Raw genomic sequence first — 23,190 nt, 5'->3', positions numbered from 1 at the left:
TTTTTCACATTTTTTTATGAAATAAGAAAACACAATTTTTCAAAAAGAAATATTACTTTTATATTTCAATATTTTTAAAAATTATATAAAATATTATACATTTTTCTTGAGGATATTAGATGCTGGCCGTTTTTAAGGAGTTCAATGTAGACAATTTCTATGTGTGTGCATATGGGTCATGTAAATGTGTGCGTAGTAAGTGATCATTTTTTAATTTTCAAATTCAATTAATATAATTGATATACTAAAAAATTGTTCTTTTTTACCTTGGGTTTTTTTTCTAGAATTCCAAGAAAACAAACGATGTGCAAATGACATACAGCCAACCAGTTATAAGAACACTCGTACACTTATCACCGTGTACCCAAACAAGATCCGATTTTTCAGGTAAAAAATAAAAAATGTACGCAAACAAGTTGCAGCCAGCAGAACGAGTTCCCCGATTTTTAACAAATACACTTATCTCATATTCGTGTCGACAATTATTGTAAATAGCCGTGCGTGCGATAAGTTTAGTACCTTATATTGTATAATATATTTGTATAGTCAGTACGGCTGTACATTACTAATTATTAACTACTGGCAGACGCATCGTTTCAGGAAAATTCTCGTTACTGAACACAAGCTACGAGATTTTATTAAGTAATTATTTTTTTTTTAAATTATTTAATATTGTTTTATGAATTATAAAAGCCATGCATTATGTACTCAAGGAATCGGAGCCATAATAATAGCATGTTGTTGTTACCAGCTATTTATTTTTTGTTGAGCTTCGACATTTTAAATGCTTCAAACGAAAATGATGTGCAAGTACAAAATGTCACAATTTCACTGCATTCCCACAAAAATAGTAAGTAATACGTATACAGCAATCAAATATAATAAACAATTTTAATTAAATTAAATTAAAGTTTATAACCTTTACTTATGGTTTATTAGATGTGTAGTCTATAAGTTGATTCAATTGTTTTTTTCTAATAAGATTTTAAAATGTAGAATTTATAAAACTTTAGGTTTTGATTTATATAAATATAGTTGTACGTGCTGAACTTAAACACAATACTAAATATTGTTAAATTGAGCAAAACCCGTTTAAATAAATAGTGGAAAATTACATGAACAAATTATTCAAACTTTGAAAAAAGTACCCGTGTTGTTTAATTTTTAATTAATATACATAGGTCGGATATTGACATATTGTGTATAGTTAATCTCATAAATGTTCAGCCATTATGAATAATCATTTAATAATTTTAATAAATGAACTGCATATTTTAATTTTATTCTAGGATATACTACATTTTAATCAAATAAAAAATCACAAGTCTAGTTATAATATAAATGATGACTAATGCCTTTTTAAATCACAAATAAACAAATTTTAATTCAGAAATCAAATTAAATTAGTTACTTAAAGAGAGTAGGAAACATACTCGATGAGTATATTTTATCATTATCTACTCAATTTATAAACTTTAATTATTATATAAATTTGTAATTTTTATAACTCACACTGTATGATGATACCTTCATTATATTAAGATCATTCAAATTTTTCTAACATTTATTCATTTGCTACTTACAAATTCTTAATTTACGTATAATATTCCGAAATTATTATCATACACAAAACAAAATTTGAGAATTAATAGAAAAAATAATTTTTGTCAATATTAAAACAAAAAAGTTTAAATGTAATATTTAAATAGGTAAAATAAAATAATATAACATTGAATGTACATACGACAATACCGTTGCCCGTAGAGTGCTATCAATGATTTTAGCATACAAATAAATTCGTTGTAGTCTCTCTGACAAGTCGATAATCAAAAAGATAAGACACGTAATTACCTATACTATAATGTTACTTTATCAGCAATTTTTTTAATTATGAACATTAGATACCAACAGTTGATGTGACTAGTGATTATCAAATGACAAATACAGATTTCCTTCGTCTTGGTAATATAACCTAACCGATAAAATGATATAATAATTACATTAAATTTTCTTTATGATTTTCTTTGAATGAAAATATAAAAAAAAATATTGATAATAACAAAAAATACATTAGCTTATAAAAATAAAATACATTTGTAATCAAATTAAATTGTATTATTTACTTATAAAATGCCTAAAATACAATTTCGTAATATCCACAGTGTAGATTATTACAAAGTATTAATAAAAATCGGCGTAACTGGCTGTGGTCGCTAAACGATTTTTCATCAAGGGAATAAGAGTTATAATAAGTTATACCAATATCTGCCATTAACCACTATACACATTTACACAGCGGTGCGTCCAATTTTTTATTAAAGGGCGGGGAAGAGCTTATTGATACCAAAATTCACCTTTATGTTGACGATCGAAACATTTTCCCTACTATAGAAATTATTATACCATATTGTTTATTATTTTAGACACAAAAATAAAAATAGACACATCATTGAAAAACCAATACATAATCTAATAAAAATCTTAGATACCTATGTGTAATTCATACCAAATCATTATCGGAAAATGTAGATTTCTATCTAACTTAGGAATGTGCCATTATCGAATGGTTTGTGTTGCCAATTTAAACAACAAACTATAGCATCACTTGACTGAACAATAATCGTTATTTATAACAGGAGTCGACAACAGGTCGATTGTGACACGCGTCTGAGTTAATCGCAACTTCCTTTCCCATATTCTCGACGTTTTGGATTTTTTTTTAAATTTGTACATCTCTGTTTAACCCACGAATATAAAAATTAGATTAAGAAAAAGGTAATAATAATAACTATGAAAAACGAGATTATACACAATATAAATTGATATCGAGTCGCTACGTTGCTACATAAAGGTACATTGGTTAATTAAATAAAAATAATAATAATAAGTTAAAAGTAATAATTTGTAATCAAATAATATATTAAAATACGTGTTGTGTAAAACTGTGAAATTAAACAATACTTATAAGTGTAACACGCATGTTTATTTTTTATTATTTTTTTATTTATAATCATCATAAATTAACAATATATAGGAACAAACAATACAATTTTATGATTATATAAAATATATTTTTGTTTATTAACCTTATTTTTGTCGATCGTAACAACCTGAAGGTCAGTTCACAAGTCTATTAAAGTTGGCTACCCCTGCTTTATAACATTTAATATGATTTATTTGTAAAGATGTATTATGCAATCTATATAATATGCAAATAAATATCTGTGAATCATTCCCAATTGACACTAATACCAAGGATAAATTTAAGTATTAAAAAGGTACACTATAATATAGATAAAACGTCGTACAAGTAGATGATGGTCTAATACAGCGGTTCCCAACCTTTTTTGTTGCGTGGACCACCAATTTTGTAAAAAAATCTTTGAGGCCCAATAGGCAATAATAACTAAAATTACACATATGTATATAGTATATAATATAAATATATAATAATATTATTTTAAATATATACTTTAGTAATGTACTTGTGTGAAAATTATTTAGTCCACAGCTCAGTTCGATGCTGCCCGTGACCCATGGGTTGAGAACCGCTGATCTAATACTTATTATAATATACGATTATACGATTTTTCTAGGAAAAAAATTGTTAATAAATTATAATGATAATATAAAAAATCATTATCATACCAATGCATAAAAAACATAATTTTAAAACTGTCCTTTTCGTTTCGTGATATGGAGCTACGTGTATAAACACACTAGGTAACAATTAAAATATGAAGGCTACACATCCATGAATTTATACATCTCTGTAAACTTTACAGTGATGCTGGTTTGATGTCTGCTAATGTTGCCCTTAGTTTATAGCGATGATCTTTATGTCATGACCTAGTACCATACCCCTTATATTGTATCATTATATCCATCATCATTATATAATATATATCACATGTAATTTACCATCAAACCTTGGACTGATCTGATTACCTACACAAACTTAAACATATGCATAGCCATTGTAGTCTAATCTCTACACGTTGATCTGTTTGTAATAAACTATTTAAAATAAACCTTATATAGATTTTAATTAAAAGATATATATCTAACATCTACAAATTATTTTGAAGTATATAGGAAAAAGATTTTCTATTGAAGAAAACGTTTAGATTAAATTTAAATTTATCTTTCGTAATGCCTAAAATCACTACAGTCAAATAAAATGATTACCGAAATCATTTACTTAAGTTTAGTTAGAAATTATTAAATATAAGTTTCCAACTTCTCAGATATATCTAATTTTAATACATAATAAATTATAATCGATAAAACTCATTGTAGAAAATGCAATATCCTGATTATTCAAACTTCAAAAAAGGACCAGTATTCAATTTTCAATTAATAAAATTGTGATAAAAAACTTTTTAGCCCTTTTATTATATACAAATAAAATAGTATATTCACCAAAACATAAAGAATAACAAAGAAGCACAATAGTTTTTTTTCTATTTCATAATTTGTAAATGTACATTAAGTAATATAACACCTCGAGATGCATTATGAAAATAATATTAACAAAAAATAAACAATAGTAATATGTGATATGTTCAATTACGTATTATAATTTAAAATTATATGAATTCTTTGTTTGTTATTATTTTAGATTCTTCTGAAGATTATGATATCACTACAATTTATAGATTCAGAAATATGCGTTCCTCGACTAAATGTTCAATAACAGAACAAAAAGGTAGTATATTATGTTCTCGAGGTTATCATAATTTTAAACTATATCGTTGTATTCAATATTGGCCGATGTTGTACCTATATATTCTATACATAATAACATATGTAAAATGTTCGAAATTAAGATTTTTCAGTTTATAGTACGATAAAATACCGATTTATTTGACATTATAATCAAGTCTGTACTCAAAACCCATAATAATAACAATTCCGACCAAAGGTGACTAGGAAAACATGTATTTTTAGACCCTACAATAAAAATACAATAAATCAGATATTTATACATACATAACGTCTAAATAGTAACACCTCAAAACTGATACTTGCTAGAGTGCTGGCAAATGATAGTGAAATTTCGCCTATAGTTAATGCGATGTCTACTCATATAAAATATCACAGAAGTACAGAACAAGTTGAACCTCATAAAATGTATTAAACTACGTTTATTTATAAAGTAATATATTTTATAATAATACTAATTATATTAGAATATCCTCTCTGTGTTATGATGTTTTCTTTAGGATGCGACTGAGTTCAACACTTACTTTTCTTTCACACTTAACCTGCACTGGTTCTTGTCAGGTTCTTTGAAACCATAATAAAAATTAAAACGCAGAATATTAAATAATTTATTATATTCTTATATTAGCTGAATTAGAAAATTTAATTTTGCTCATAACCAGACAATTTCTAGTGCATCTAAATTATAAAATATACTATTTTATCTAAAAAATGGAAAAATTAATGATACTGATACAAATATCCAAATTTCTTGGTAGAAATTAGTTATTGCAAGTAAAAGCACAGCAATGTTAAGTGGTGGGTGACCTATGGACTGTGGGCATGGACATAAAATTAATGTTCTATATTTTTGTTATTACTTATTTTTTATTTAGTGTTTATAGGTATTGTAGTTTAGTGGCCAGAATATTATTATTTTGATACTAATTTCAGGAGTTTTAATGACTTTAATTGGTCAAATTTTGGCAAAATTCCGTGACAATTTTTTTATCATATCGTAAATTCGTAATATAATTATTTAGAGAACGAGCATTCCTTTTGCCCTTGGCAACGACAAATGTGGAAGCAGCTTTGTATGATTGAAGTACATTCAAGGACAAATGCCATTGGAATACCGATGTCAATAAACACACAAATCAAAGATAATAATTCAACGTCGGATAATGTCTTGCAAATAAATACTGCTGGGTTGCATAAATACGGAATTATTCAAAATAATAGTCGTATGGGCGTTTATTTTGATTCAATATTCTGGGAACAATCAGCTATTGAATCTACGGGTAATAAATAAAATGTTATTAGATACAATTTATAATTGTTTCAATTAAGAACTATCATTATTAAAAGATGATGACTTTATTACCTAATCATGTATAATTTTAATATAGGGAAAAAATGCGACTTCAACTCTGTTACCCCTAGCACTCCTACATCGAATACAGGTAATATTAATTATAGTAGGTGAGTAATAATTTCATAACCAAAGTATTAATATACTATCAAAAGAAAAATAATAATAATAATAAATGTTTTTCAATAAGATATTAAAATTAAATTCCTAATCCTTAAGTAAATTAAACATAAATAAATCCAGTATTCTTATCGTCTAAGTTCCGGTTATATTTCTTTCGTATATATTAAACATATTTAATAAAAATATTCATATATCAATTTCAAACCATTGAAAAACATGATTATGTTTATTTATTTTAATTTACAGGCGAGCTTGGCCCTTCAAAACAAATATAAAAATTACACATAAAAAAAATAATTTACAACTATAAATAGTAATAATTTAAAATGCATCATTAAATTTAACAAAGTTTTAAAATATATTATTAGATTTTGAGTGGAGACACCTAACCTTAGAAAAAATATAAATGTTTCGATTTTAAACTTTAGCGAATAGTTTCTGATATAAAATTATACCTAGCTAGTTGATACTTTGGATGGTCAAAAATAAATAATTCCCAGTACTTTTCAAAACAAAATTATTTTTTGCTACATCAGAAAACTTAAAAATGTAAAACAAAGTACCTTATTAGGTTACGAGGGTTACGTTGTTATTATAACTATTTCAATATGTTAAAACTATGTTCGGATTACCACGACGTATATTACATTATTTTTACGACATCATAATTTAATCATATTTAAATCATGTTAAATTCAAGAAATAATTCATTTTTCTACAATACCAAATTATGTGTTTTATTATATAATTTCTAATTTCAGAATATAAGTTGAATAAATGTATGGAAACATTAGAATATAAATATGAACAACATCATTATCCATACTATTTTAGTGATAATGTTCATCAGACATTTCTCACGGTTCATTGGAAGCCAATTAAAAAACAAAGTTGCTTATCAATTACGTATTTTCATAATATAAATTCTGATATGAATATCATCCTGACTATATCAAATGAAAACGATATGTTAATAGCATCACCAGTATTAGAAAAACGTGTAAGTAAAATGTTGTCAAACATTATAAATGCAGAAAAAAATTAACATAAGTCTCAGCTCTATTTTTACTAACTTTTTAAAAAAAATGTTATTTATAATGAACACTGATTATATTTTATATCGATGTATGTCTTCATTTAAATAATTATGATTTATTTTTACTTCTTTGAGTATCGAATTGAAAACAAAAACAGATTTTAATAAATTAAAAAAAAAATTTTGATTTTATTGTACTCGTACTTGCAACAAAATTGTTATTCATTGGTAAAAAATAAATATTAAAACCTTTTTAAAATGTTTGGTACTATTATAACTTATAACTTATAAGCAATATAATAAATGATTTTAAATCAGAAATGTAATTATTAGTAGTATTATAAATGTACCAATTTCAATACCTATTAGGATATTTTTATTATATATGGCATGAAGTTAAAAATTTGTTTGGAACACAGGATAGCATAACAACATTAAAAGTTGAAAACATGACTCTTATTCAAGATCAAGAATACAAACTACAATTAAAAAGAAAATATGGTGATATGCGTAATTATTATGGATACAATAGCAATTTTGGAAATTGGTTCGAACTCTTACGTATTGCTCAATGTCCAAATAATGGTAATTATTTGTTGTAATGTTTTATGTGTATATATTAATTAAATAAACAACAAAAATTATTGTAGATGTTTGCTAAATATATTTAAGTGAATTTTTTTAGATACAAATTTGAAATAAAATAACAATAAATATTATGTTCTTTAAAATCAAAAATGAAGTATGTATCTTCGTTTTTTTTAAGTATTATTAATTCTGCGCATTAATATATCATAAATTAGATTATGTAAAATTAATTTTAAATTTTAAAGACTTGTAAATATTACTTTCTGTGAAAAAATAATTTTGTTATTTGTTCTTAGATGAAGAAGAAGTCAGATTTATTTCCATGGAAGATATTGGTGATAATTGGTGTAATAACACCCCAAAACCTTTCATTATACTGGAAAATGGTAAAAATATTAAAAAATTTAAACTTCAAATATTTTCAAAATATGTTTAAAACGTACACAGATGATTAGAAAATCATATGAAAATGTTTTACGTTTTCTAAATGAATTTTTAAAAAAATTTTAAAATGTAACTTTGTTATGTGGGAATACATAAATTTAAAAAAATAAGATTTCAAAATTAAAAAATACTGGAGAAAAACATCAAATAAGTTTTACTAGTAGAAATATAAATATAAAAAGAATAGTACACACTGCCCATCATTGTTAGTGACAATATTGTAAAAAACTACGAAATATACAGAACAAGATATATTTTATGCATATCTTTTATTTATTTTTTATTGACAAAACGCAGTTTAATAATATATTTTACCAATATTAAATTTAATGGACTGAATTAATTTTGGTATTTGTTCACGGACGAAGAAGAAGTTAGACCTTTTTCTATGAATATCATAAATAATTGGAATAGCTGTCCAAGCCTCATCATTGAATTGAAAAAAAAAAGTCCTAAATGACCATAAATTCAAAATAAATGAAACTATAGAGTTACACACTGAGATAGGTATCTTTTTATTTTTTTAATACCTTGGATAAATTATACAATGATTTATTTTCATACAAATCTTTTGGTATTGACAACGGTTATAAAGTTTCAGAAATTATAAATTGAAAATAACCTAATTCAATATGATTATACCCATATTAACTTGGTTATACCCCTACAAAATACATAAAAAAAAAGTTAAATCTTAAGTGGGTCTATATTTTTAAATTAATTATATACCAGTTTTAGTAACTACGTTCTGCTAAAAATCATTTCCGAAATCGACAATTTATCATTTAGTTTTTAAATTTTAATACATTAAACTCAATTATATAAATTCCCAATTGAATTTTTTCATTTTATAAATTGTATTATTATTATTTTTTATTATTGTTTTAGCTGATATATTATAATATTTAAATTACATTAACTTATACAGTTATACACTTATACCCCTATAAATGTATTATCCATATGCTTATTATACCTACTTGTATAGTTGTATGTAGTACCTAATATGCATTATATAATTAAACTTTATAAATATATTTTAACATTACATTGTTCATATTCTATTTTAACATTAGATATGGTTAAAAATACTACCTACAACAACATTTCAACATCATCAACAAAATCTTGTCTAAATGGAGGTCACTTGGAACCAATAAAATCAACATGCGTTTGCCCACCTGGATTTATAGGACAATTCTGTGAAATAGGTAACTAAACTTCTACAGAAAAGAAAATATATACATATATACATATAATAATATATTATAGATAAATATATTATAGTTTATACAGTGGCGTATACCTATAGGTTTTTAGAAGGCCATGCAGCACCAAAAAATAGACACCCGCCCACAAACCAAAGTGTGTCCTAGAGAATTTAATCTTTAGCTTCCTTAAAAATTAAAGTTGTGACTACCTATGCAGTTGCATTATTTGAGACCCTAGATAAAATACACCACTGAGTTAATATCAATTATAAAAAACTGAGTTTTATAAAAATGTACTATTACTTAAAAACGTTAACAGGTACGATAATATAAGAATATTTCAAGAAACAATAAAAAAATGTTAGGTATTTGAAAAATGTCTTACAGAAATTTTACAATTAATATACTTAATACAATATCTATCAAATATGAGAATAATATATCATATTATTATTATATATAATATATTATATTCTTTTTATTATTAATACGAAAATATAAATCAACAAATAAAATACGTTCTAGGATGTGGACCAAATCATTATGGAGCCGACTGTAAAGGTATTTGTTCGATGCATGCCGATGAAATGTGTCGCGGATTGTTGATGTGCACAGAATATTATGGCTGTACGTGTCCAGTAGGTCTAACTGGTGCATTATGTGACGAAGGTTTGAAGAATATTGTTTTTACACAATCTGTTGTATGATTGTATGAAAACAGAGCATAATATTTTTTTATAGATTGTCAACCGGGTAAATATGGCGCCAGTTGTAAACAGAAATGTTCATCAAATTGCCGTAATAATACATGTGATCAATATACCGGCATCTGCAAGCATGGATGTTCACAAGGATATTTACCACCGTATTGTTTACAAAGTAAGATACAATATACGAAAAATAAAAAATATAAATATCATAATTAAAATGTATCTATACCTAATTGTGTACATTATAAACATCTTAAGAATCTAGCAAAATATTGAAATCATAAACGTATAACACTTTATTATAATTATTTAATAAAACAATTTTGTTCATAGGTAAACTATACTCGGAAATTAAACAAAAATAACTCCAATCACTTATTATTCCTTCTATATTTCAACCGTTTAATTTAAAGCTTTCAATATACTATGAAATATTGTACAATTATTTAAATTATTTTTCAAATGTATAGTATTATAATTATTATATGATATTATAAATTATAATTTATTTAATTTTTTAGAGTATCCATACCTCATTAATCCACCAAGACTTCTTTCGGATGAATACGAGGTAATAGAGATGGAATTAAATTTCGAATCGGATAATGTAAAAGGAGGAGATAACACTATAAAGTTAAAATATTATCAAATATTTTATAAAGTAAGTAGGTATACTTTTTTTTTACGGAATTGAAACAGTATTGATAATAGTACAAACTATTTATATTATACAGATATTTATGACAGCGCTAAATAAAAAATAAGTACTGTATTTTAATGGATATTTGATTATTCTTACAATGTTATAATTATATAGCCATATGGTTACATATATTTAAAATAATTTATCATAAAATAACTAAATATGAAAACTTACGAAAATACGAACTATTTATTACTATAAATCATATAAAATCCAAACAAATTAAATTTATACATTTTATATTTGGTTCCTTTCCCACTTTCCCAGATTACCAATAATTAAGCAATTCATTATAGTGTTTTTATTACGACATAAACTGGAATAATAAATTTTTTACTATAATTAAATAACATCTTTATAATAGTTAAACTTATAATTATTATCTAGTGACTACTGACTAGTATAATATACTCACCCATAAAATACATACAAATATGTAAAAAATTTTATTCAATAATTTATTATTTAAGTCATTAGCTAAAAACTTCATATTTCTAATTAATATTTTTAATTTTTTAGTCAATAATTGAAGAGGAATTTACAAAATCTGAAATTAAAATTATAAACGAAAATAATACTAGAACCACCGATATTCTAAATAATTTAGAACCAGATACCACTTATATAATCGGTGTTTTGATTATAACAGACGATGGAAACCTCAATAAAGAAGATATAGTATATGGTCAATATAAAACATCATGTATCCGTAAGTATTTTGGATCAATTATTCAAATTATTGTCATTTATTGAAATAAAAATATTTTTAAAGAAAATTAAGAAAACATAATAATTGCTTACAATAATTATTATATTATTCATAATTGGCATTAATCAAATAAACAAATTGAAGCTTTGACAGTTTTAGGAAGTATTTATAATTACAAACTTAAAACAACAAAACAGTTTTAAATATAATATAACCATTTATGGATATAGACAATTGTCGAAAAGTTATGTATGAATCAATTTAAGAATAAACGTATTTATTTTAATTAACCATATAATCCATTTAAATTTCAACAGTGAATAGATAATACTTATCTCAATCTCAAACAATTATACTGAAATAATATATCTAACCTTAAAAAATACATTCATTGAGTAATGGTTATACTTACATCATATAGTTATAACGTTAAAAATCTCGAAATGTATTGTTTAAAATTTAGAATTATTTTTTCAAATAAGCAGTACAACAAAAAAAAACCTGGATAAGTTATTATAAATTATAAAAACATAATTATTATCTAAATAATAAAAATATATTTTGATTGCGTAATTAAAATTTTAAAATTGTTTTAAATTTATTATTATAATTCAACATTTTTAGAACCTGAAATTACTGATTATAACATTCAAGTAATCAGTGGAATAAAAAGTGTCAACGTAAGATGGGATAGAGTAAGCAGACTTCTTGTTAACTTTAATTTATTTACATATTTTTTTTTATTGAATATGTATTAGTTGGTATGTAATTATAAATCAAAACATTATTGTTTATTAGTTCAAAGTTTTATTGTAATTGACAAATGGCAAAATTATGAATTTACAGATATATCTTAAAAGATTAGAATGCAATATAATTAAATATATATTGACGTTAACGTTTAACCAATCAAAAAATCAAATGTCGGGAATTGAAGAAATAGAATCAAGTTCTAATAATGGCCACTTAATAGAAAATCTTTACCCTGGATACAATTATAGTATATCTCTGACTCCAAAGACTAATAAAGGACCAATGATGTCGTCACATATTTATTCATTTACTCCCTTAATAACAAGTAACATATTGAATTTCATTAACCTATTCAAGCATGCTTACAGGACAGTTTTTTAGTTCAAACCCACTCCTCATTTTTTTTTTTTAATACGGCAGAATAAAAAAATTAATTGAAAAAATGTTTTACCTATAAATTGTCCGGGAATTTTGTTCTGTACACGTGCTTAAAGGCTTAAGCTTATCAAATATTGAAATATCGATTAAATATTATATTGTAAACATAGAAAATGATGTCAGTATTAAAGATATTGTTGCAACTACAACTGATGATAAAATTAAAATATCCTGGAAATTAAAAAATACTTACCAACAGGACATAATAGTGAATGAACCTTTTACGTATATAGTCAAATTTAAAGTAATTGAAATAGTCTAACTTACATTCATACATTAGTTGGCGTTTTTTTTACTATAAAATTAATTTCGAATTGGTTTTAGCTGCAACGAATTCTTAGTTGTTCTTTGGACAATTTAAAAAATAATTGGACATCAGTAATAATTTCCAATCGAACGAGCTACGAAATATTCGATGTGGTTCCTAATGCGCAGTACTGTATACAAGTTAAAGTCGCTAATGATGATATTGATACTCAACAAGAAACACAAATTTTCGCATTAACACAATCATCAAGTAAAGTTTGATAAAGCCTTTTTTGTATTTATATTTTGATAAATTATTTCTGTGTTTCTGCAAAGGACCAAAAACTGAACCTGTTTTTGACCTTGAACACCCAATGTATGTGACAAACAGTTCAGTGTTTATCCAATGGAAAGTCGATCCCATAAATTGTTCAAGATTAAATGGATTCTTATCAACATTCTACATTGAATTAATGGTGCATTTTTTTTGTTAAATATATGTAATAATTTCTTTGTACAGTTAAAACATATTGTTCTTATAGGATAAGGAAAATAACATATTACAAGTAAATGAAACGAAAAAAAACTACATTTACATTAATGATCTCCATTCAAATAATTATTATGAACTGAAAGTTTTTATAAAAACACACATCGGTTATAATCCTGAATATTATATGTTTACGAATTTTACTACTAAAACAAGATGTGAGTTCATTATTATTATGAATTATTTATTATTTATTTATATACCAATAAATATTTTATTTTATTCTCACACAGATTTAGCACCAGTCAATGACTTAGTAGTTTATAAAAAAAGTCTTAAATATCGATTAGCGGGACTTCGTTGGTATTACATAGAAGATGAAAGTTTAGATGGATTTATAGTATCAATTAATGAAGACTCTTTTGAAAATAAAAACAAAGTTTCAGTTATTTCCCCGACGAAATGTCCTGCTTGGCCAGAATATTATTGCTATACTTATCATAATTTGAGCCCAAAAAACAACTTTACTTTCAAAGTACGTATTGTTAATAAGCAATATAAAATAATTTAGAGTATAAAAAAAATTGGTTATAATATTATTTATGAAATTGTATTTTATATTATAGATAAAGCCGAAGTCGATTGATTATCCTGAAGGTGGCCCAGTGTCGTCTATTTCATTTGACATAAACGATGAATGTAAGTAAGATCTAAATAGATACAATAATATAAGAAAGCATTATGTTATTTTATGATCACGGATTAATTAAATGTTCTGTTTAGTACCAGATTCCCCAAATAATTTAAAAATTACTGACATTGGAAATACTTTTATATCTCTCCAGTGGGATATTCCATGGATATTTAATGGTATACTGAAAATGTTCGTTATAAATGTAGAAGAAATATCATACGCCAATATAAATTTATATTCAGGAGTTCAGACAACAGAATATCCAATTTCTGAAGAAGTACCTTCTTTTAATTATACGGTAATTCATTAAAACTATAAATTTAAATAGTTATACTACAATAATATACAATACTATACATATTATCAAGAATTTTAGTTATAAAAATACGTATAATCTCACTTGTTAGCTGCAGTTATCATTCATATATTATACCCACCAAAGTGGCAAAATCATACTAAGATATTTTTCTATAGTTAATTAAAGAGTGAACTTTTATGGCTTGCTCGTATTGCATTATTCAATAGGCATATCCATTATTCAGTAATCCCTATTAATCACATATTCACATGTTTGTTGACTTAGCCCATAAAATAACACCATATTTTAAAAACGACCATTGTACTTTAAAGAAATGAATCCACCCAATAACAATAAACAAGTGTCCGGAAAATAAAAATAAATAAAAATGTTTAGTTAGTTCCTTCTATAACTCAGTATGGCTCCATTTTAAAACTCTTGGGTAATTAAAAACCAGTAAATTACTTATCGTGTTCAGAATTTAAAGTTATACATATTAGTATATTACATTATATTGTGTTATATTGTTTTCTAGAACTAAATATTATTATTACGATAATTGCTGTACCACAGGCTCTTACTGAGATAAGCGCAATGAAATGAGCGTCAAAATTCTAACCCTACCAAATTATCTTCTTTTTTTAAATGTCTACACTCTACAGTTCGAATCAAATTACTTTCGTCGCATTAAATCAATTTCATATTTTACAGCTCGACAATTTAAATCCTGGCTCGACTTATTCAATTGGAATAATATCCGTATCCAAGTCACTATGGTATAGTTTGCCGTCCAGAATTCTCGCTACAACGCTTTTAGATACTTAAGAGTATATTGTTAACGTAATCGATATATTATTTTTATTATTAATAACCGACATTTTATTTAATATAACAAGTGAAATCATAATATTTTACATTATTTTTCTTTGTAATTTATCTAACACAGTTGTACTAATATTTTGTTATATTATTATTATACTATAAAGTATAAAGTGCTTTTTCTATAAACATATTATTATTATTATTAATAATTAAACATTATACGTAAACGTAATACGTTTATACTGATTTATATTGTAATGCGTTAGCCATTATAGTGTTTAAATCAACGGGGAAACATAATTGTACCTTAACATTTTAAGACTTAATAATTAATCAAGATCCGTTCGTTTTTATAGGTCTGTTATTCAGTATAGAGAACTGAATGGCTTAATTTCATCGGTATAAATGTCTAATGAAGTTGTATAAATCGATTTACGCACCTTATTATTTATTGTAAATTTGAAAACAATGAAAATTCAGTTTACTAGAAAAACAACCGTTTTACAAAATAGTGTTGACTATTACAGTGGCCAAGCTTGTATTTTATTTTCAAGTACAAACAATTAAACAACAATACTTGCGAGTCTTAACGTTTGTATTTTATTTGTTCCTATTTAATTAATATAACGTCGGTACAAATTATATAATATTGTATATACTCCGTTATGTGCTATACCCAAGAGGCTTATAAGTAAATTTTAAAGTTTAAGTTTGTCTCTTACTATTGTAATGCCTGATAAATGTAAAATCTGTGTTAATCGGCTTCTTTTTGGAAAATATGAAAAATTGATCATTAACCATAATAATTAATAATTATTAGCATAGTTATTCTTAGTAGGTACATATTTTATATATTTTATAAAAATATAATGCATACCTACTACTATTTATTAACTTAAAACTATAAATGTAAAAAACTAAATTGTAAATTGTAATTTACTGTATTTGTAATAGCACTCATTGTGCTGAAACATTTTAATAATAATAAACGAAAAAAAAAACTATTTATTAGGACACAAAAAGCCAAAAGTCGAGGGATGTTTCAAGTAATGATTGTATTGTTGATTATTGATGTATATTTTTTGTAAGAATCAAACATTTTACTGATATTTTTTGCATCATTGAGTACTTTAATATTTAATATTATATTAACCGATATTTATTAATATTCAATTTAAATATTTAATAACAATTAATAACTTTCTATGAATGCGTTCACCAATGGTTTTATCAATAATATAGACAACTTGTCGTACCCTATAATAAATACTTACCTACGGTTTATAATATTTCAATATTTGTCGCTTACTTATCAACTAATCTGATTTTGAAATATCTATGAATATATCTATGCGGTAATTAAATTCATCATATTGGAATCATTGATTGTAAATACTAGTATTTATAAAATTAAAAATTATTCTCAACATCAAATAACTTTTTTTTATTTATATTATAAGCATGCATATTTGTTAATCAGCCATTAAAAATGTAACCTCGCTATAATTGACAAGTAAGGTGTTACAGCTAGTAGGCACCAGGCAGGTACCTAGGATGTGTTACATGAACAGCGATGGCACCGTGAAAAGAACTGCAGGGGCAATAGTTTGACCGTGGGGACTTTCGATAAAATTACATTTTCATCCCTGAATTGTAAACGTTATAATGCTATTTGGATGATGCGTCGAGTAAGATATTACAACAATGGGTATCATTAGGTAAACGCATTGACGGAACTAGACATTTAAAATGTCACATTTTCATTAGACTGGGCCACTCGTGAGAGTCATTTTGCACCTTTCATACCCAAAGGAAAGGGTAGAGGGAACACCAATGTTTTTTATTACAATACAAATGTATAACATTAGTAATTATTGATGTTATAAATTTATACCTAATTTATTTTATTACATTTAAAATAATATATTCTTAGCAAATATATACATTAATACGGAACCAAATAGCTACTTACCTCGTATTCGATGAACGAGTCTACAGCGCCGTCTAGACCTGTGTTTCTCAACCTTTTTAACTCGGCGACTTCCCAAATGGATGTTCAATTTTTTAATTACTGCCATACATATATTTTATATGCTCATATTTTATAGATGACCCTAAAAAATTAGTCGGAGGAGGTCGTGACCCTCACTCCTCAGGATTGACAACTCAACATTCCACACGACGTTTTCTGCTGCTCGTTTCATCGCCAGAGGCCGCTACCATTTACGATTTTTGTTTGGTTTGTATTTAATATATTTTGTAAATTACAATTACGCGATTTATGATGTTTTATAATATCGGTCAGTATTTGAACGAAAGTCGATGCGAAAATTTTCACGGTCTTCGAATATAGTTAGAATATTTTAAATCAACGAACCGAACAAAGTCAACATTTGAAATATTTAAATATATACCTACGCGCGAAGGCGTGTACACTCACGGCTTAAATAAACAGCAGTTTCAACCATTTTAAGTAGACGCGTATAGTTTTTTTTTTAAATCTCGTAATCCACATTCGGAATAGAAACATTATTATAATTTACATTAAATGATTGAAAATGTATTAAAAAAAATACATGCTACTATTATACTTAAAAATTAAAATGTATTTGAGGTTGAGGCTCAGGGCTCCAGGCAGTCAGGCATATATATTTTGTGAAGAAGTCGTGGTTAGTTAAAAAATACAATACTCACATATAAGTGGCGTAGTTTTGGATTTTTCTAGGAGCGCCGAATACCCCTAAACACATTAAATTACAATACCCGCTGTAAACACGATCACCACAAAAAAGTAACTGAAAAATGAAAATCGATGAATATCAATCAAAAGTTCTTTAGTAATTATTATAGTGATTAAGTTATACCCGCATATGTTGTCTCTGTCTTACTAATGTAGATCATAGCAAATTTTCATTCAGCAGAACACATTTTGTGATGTTAGCTTTAATATTAGTCAATTTACCTATTATCAAACTTAAAGGTAATAATGTTATCTAAGGCATCTCATAGGCTTTTATTGGTATTTTAATTTTTAAGCGAGTTACGAGCATTTTAAAGTTTTAATATTTTACATAACCATAACTCACTTAAAAGTTAAGATATCAATAAAAGCCTATAAGATGCCCTATAGATAATATTCTTACCTTTAAATTTGATAATAGGTAAATTTACTAATATTAAAGCTAACATCACAAAATGTGTTCTGCTGAACGAAAATTTGCTATGATCTACATTAGTAAGACAGTGACAATACATGTGGGTATAACGTCCTCTCAACGAAAATATAATATACTAATATAGTAATATATAATTTGCGTATAGTTAGGTAGTTTGTGAGCCTACTTTGCAGTTTGCGCAACTGCACACCTCCGAGTCACCTCGTCCGCCAAAGTTTTCGTACCCGGCCCCCGGTGTTAGGTAATTACCAAAGATGCATAATATTATATTTTACTATAATATTTATGCACTTCTAAATTCGCCTTTGCCATAGAATAAATGATATTTATTTCAGTTTATTTATTTACTCTGCGCATTTGCCGTGGTGTTTGAGAATTCGCCATCAATTTGATAACAGCAACCGAAATGAAACAGTTTCTGTCTTATCAGTTTCTGAATTTAAATGTTGACCCAATGCCAGTGTCAAAACACTCAAAACCCACAGGTAGCTGAGATAGGAAAATCGCGAGTGGTTGGGTCACAATTAGTGCCTAGTGGCTAGTGCTCTCTGCAATTACCTGTATGCCGTATGCAATCAACAGTTTAAAATATAAATAGTTTTCGTTTTCGACCAATGGCATTTTTATCCCGTCCTTTGGCATAATATTTTTATACTTCGGAGTTCAGTGTTAATTTCTAAGTTATCAAGTTCATTGAATACGTTTTAATTTTTACACCCATTTGTGATTCACAATGCGTTTGTTCAACACGTTTTTACGACCATCGACAGGTAAAGGTTATTATTTTATAATAAATAATTAACTTTAGAGATTCATTTTAAATATTCAGGCGTCCGAAACATATCCAGTTTGGTATTGCCCGAAACCCATTCAAAATTGAAAAATGTTTGTCGTGAATTTTCTGAAGCTGAATTGCGTCCAATCGCTGCAACACTAGATAAGGAACAGATGTACCCTTCTGATCAAGTAAATAAATACAGGTGGTTTCATAGAGGTATTTACCGACTTAAAATCATTAAACTGTGTAATAACCATAACGGCTGGCGATATGTGAGGTGTTCCGTTGGAATACATTAGTTGAAAAATATTTACAGTATTAATTATGTAGACTTTCTCTACATAATATATATACTTATAAATATAAATAAGCATCATAAAAATGTACAACTTTCAAGTTTATATTGGTGTTAATATCTTTGTTACAGATCAAAAAATTAGCGGATTTAGGAATTTTAGGGGTTGTAGTTGACAAAAAATATGGCGGTTCAGGAGCTGACTCTCTTGCATTATCACTAGCAGTCGAGGAAATATCCAGGTAGTATGCTGTTGCGTTATTCTTCATAAAATCCTTGATCAATATTTACTAACATAAATATAATATTATGTACATTAATTAGATGCTGTGGTGGAACTGGTTCAATTGTAAGCATTCATAATGCTTTATATGCAGGAATATTAAACAAAGTCGGCACTCCTGAACAAAAATTGCAATTTCTACCAGATTTCATTAGTAGAGGTATTGTGGGATGTTTTGCTCTTAGCGAACCAGGTAATTATTTTAAAACATATCAATCATATTTTAAATAAACCATTTTTTTTTTATTAATGTAAGGTTAGGAAGTGGCAGTGATGCTGCTAATATGCACACAATAGCAAAACGTGAAGGAAATCAATGGGTATTGAATGGTACAAAGGCTTGGGTGACTAATGGTATTGAAGGAGGTGCGATTATTGTGATGGCTCGATCCGATGTTTTTAAAGGTCATAAAGGTGTATCAGCATTTATTGTACCAACAAATTCACCAGGTATTTTTATAATTATATTATCATAAGCATTGAGTTTACAATTTTAAATGAGCACATTATTTATTTTATTATTATATTTTTAATCTATAACTTTTAAGTTTAAAACTTAAATAACTCGTTTACCTTTTTTAAGGAATCGAATACTTGTACAGTTATCTGTTGTATCATGTACATTGTAAAAATATTATTTACTGCTTATTCACACTAGTTTTAATTCATAAATAAAATTAAAAATGTATATTTTAGAAACCCCTTATTTCAACTTTTTTAAAGTGGTATAACAACTTAAAAAATAGCCATACAAATTGTTATATATAGTTTTTAATATGTATATTAATAATCTATTACAAAATAAGTTCATAACAAAAAAAAAATTTATTCAGCAGATAGTCATACTAAAAAATAATAATTTAACACAGAAATTGTTTATCCTATAAAGATTTCAGTATCTATGAAGATGTTTTTTTTTTTTTTTTAATTGTGTTAACTGTTAAGTTTTTATAATTAGTAGTCCGTCTCAAGTCCCGTCTTTGTTTTGTGATTCCTAATTGGTGTTTTTATTTGAAAATTAAACATTTAAAAAGCAAAGTAAATTAAAGTCAATACTTAATGCAATATGTAGGTAAAGCCTATTTATTAAACAAATGCTCCATTTTTTAATTTTATTAATAGCTTTACTTCTATGAAATTTAATTGATTAAATATTATTTTCATTTGATTTTATAGTTGTCTATTATGTATCATATTCAATAGTCTACCTATACTGGCTATACTCTATAGTGTATTAAATCTATGTTTTTCATAAATAATCTTTTTATATTTAAGTAAATTGTTTTTAATGTATGATAATTATTTTGTCTTGTGTTCTAGGTTTAACAAGAGGTAAAAGAGATGATAAATTAGGTATTAGAGCAGCGTCTTCTTGTAATATTATTCTGGATAATGTTGTTGTACCAGCTGAAAATATGTTAGGAAATGAAGGTGATGGTTTCAAAATAGCCATGTCAGGAATTGGTTAGTAAATTCTATTACTAGATACATGCAATTATTAACTAATTTATAACTAATAAATAAATGTAAGTTTGAACTATTTTTTTTTTTTTTTTTGTATAGATTTGGCTAGAATAGGTATTGCATCTCAAGCATTAGGAATATCACAAGCAGCAATGGACTGTGCAATGGACTATGCTGGAAATAGAACCGCTTTTGGTAACGCTATTATTAAACTTTCAGCTGTGCAGGTATGAATAATGTTCTCACTTCTCACATATACTATAGTATCTATTGTAAATATATTCATTATAATATTAGCACTTGGATTTATATTTATTTATATGTAAATACATATTTTCACGGTGACTTGAAAATTAAATTATGCAAGCAATAAATTTGTTTCATGCAATTATTAATTGTTATTACTTATATCTTATAGCTGAATAGTTAACGTGTGTTAAGCCATAGTGCATATTTTTGTTGATTTTTTGAGGAATATTTTATTTATTTTTAATAATTGTACTAATGATGCTAAAAGTACAATTGTCTAAGACTGGAAAAGCTGCAAAATATGTTTCCAAATGACCATTTATTAAGTGGTGGTTAAATTTGTTTTATTTGTGAACAATTTATAACAATTAAGAAATATATTCAGATAATACAACATTTACAAAATAATAAGCACAAAAAGAACAAATTTAGAAAATAAAAATTCAAATCAATATTCTTAGTTTCTAATACACATAACAATTTGTGCGAGCTTTTTTTGACTTACAAGACATCAATATTTTAAGCTTTAAAATCATTTTTAGAAAAATATATATAGTAATTCAATTATATATAGCTGACTTTTAAAATAAAGTTTTATTTCCATTAGAAATTAAATTGGTAATGAGAATGACTTATGTGGGTATCAATTATATAGAGGGTAGATTTATCACAAATTTTATTATTGGAAGTATATTACATAGTTTAATAATACAAAATATAAATACATATAAATTCAAGCTCCAGTAATAGCAATGAATTTATTAATGTTTTATTTTAGCAAAGGCTTGCTAAAATGGCAACACGGTTAGAGGCTTCTCGACTCTTAACATGGAAAGCCGCTTGGTTGAGGGACAATGATCTACCTTTCACTAAGGTACCTTTGATTATAGAATGGACTATTTTATAACTAATGTTTATACTAAATAATTATATTTTAGATACCTATATTAATTTAATTATTAATTTATTTTTTAAGGCAGCATCCATGGCCAAGTTAGATGCGTCGCAAACAGCGACATATATTACACACAATTGTATACAGATTCTTGGTGGGATGGGATATATTTCCGATATGCCAGCCGAACGGCATTACAGAGATGCAAGGATAACAGAAATATATGCAGGTCCAACAGATATTCAATATTTGGTTATAGCTGAAAAACTAGCAAAAGAATATGGGTATAAAACTAGATAAGACTTCAATATTATATTTCCGTTATTGACTTGGTTATGGACATTTTGTTTTTATTTATTATTATTTATGTTACATGTTATATTATTATGTGATTATAATATAACTATGAGGTATTTTTTTGTCAATTATATACATATTTTTTAAATGCTAATGAATAATTAGCATATTTTATTCTTTGAACAAATACAAATTAGCAGTATACCAAAATCATTTTAAATAATTGTACAAATAAATACACACATCAGATATCTGATAATATTTTCACGTCTTCTTTCTGAATTTTCTACTATATTATGCAATTTACCAATTGGCTATTGAATTTTTAATTAAAGTAATGTGTATTACTGGTATCAGCGTGTATAAAAAGGAAGACAGGATTTAAAAATAAAAATTTACTCTATATTAGTTA

General features: G+C 25.8%; 2 protein-coding genes across 3 annotated transcripts; both read left to right on the top strand.

Annotated features, from left to right (window-relative positions):
* Nucleotides 1-491: 491 nt before the first annotated feature.
* Nucleotides 492-15,931, top strand: LOC132929506 (uncharacterized). Of its 2 annotated transcripts, XM_060994894.1 has the most exons (23): nt 492-642; nt 714-850; nt 4,622-4,708; nt 5,748-6,005; nt 6,114-6,167; nt 6,961-7,199; nt 7,655-7,820; nt 8,120-8,209; nt 9,344-9,478; nt 10,004-10,147; nt 10,220-10,357; nt 10,710-10,849; nt 11,411-11,600; nt 12,225-12,295; nt 12,447-12,678; nt 12,902-13,035; nt 13,116-13,308; nt 13,374-13,513; nt 13,580-13,745; nt 13,821-14,062; nt 14,154-14,226; nt 14,311-14,519; nt 15,231-15,931. In XM_060994894.1, the coding sequence occupies exons 2-23, from the start codon at nt 736-738 to the stop codon at nt 15,342-15,344; spliced, it is 3,330 nt and encodes a 1,109-aa protein (XP_060850877.1). In that variant the 5' UTR covers nt 492-642; nt 714-735; the 3' UTR covers nt 15,345-15,931. The 2 variants fall into 2 exon arrangements, with proteins under 2 accessions (XP_060850877.1, XP_060850876.1); XM_060994893.1 differs by lacking the exon at nt 492-642 and having other exon boundaries at nt 703-850.
* Nucleotides 15,932-18,936: 3,005 nt separating this feature from the next.
* Nucleotides 18,937-23,039, top strand: LOC132929753 (short-chain specific acyl-CoA dehydrogenase, mitochondrial-like). The gene is made up of 9 exons (XM_060995308.1): nt 18,937-19,287; nt 19,347-19,483; nt 19,723-19,832; nt 19,915-20,066; nt 20,135-20,323; nt 21,194-21,337; nt 21,437-21,564; nt 22,365-22,460; nt 22,563-23,039. The coding sequence occupies exons 1-9, from the start codon at nt 19,251-19,253 to the stop codon at nt 22,779-22,781; spliced, it is 1,212 nt and encodes a 403-aa protein (XP_060851291.1). The 5' UTR covers nt 18,937-19,250; the 3' UTR covers nt 22,782-23,039.
* The last annotated feature ends 151 nt before the right edge of the window (nt 23,040-23,190 follow it).

This window comes from Rhopalosiphum padi, chromosome 4 (assembly GCF_020882245.1).
Source record: "Rhopalosiphum padi isolate XX-2018 chromosome 4, ASM2088224v1, whole genome shotgun sequence".
Lineage (NCBI taxonomy): Eukaryota > Metazoa > Arthropoda > Insecta > Hemiptera > Aphididae > Rhopalosiphum > Rhopalosiphum padi.
The sequence above is the reverse complement of the archived record's forward strand: the minus strand, read 5'-3'. Positions and strand labels throughout refer to the sequence as shown.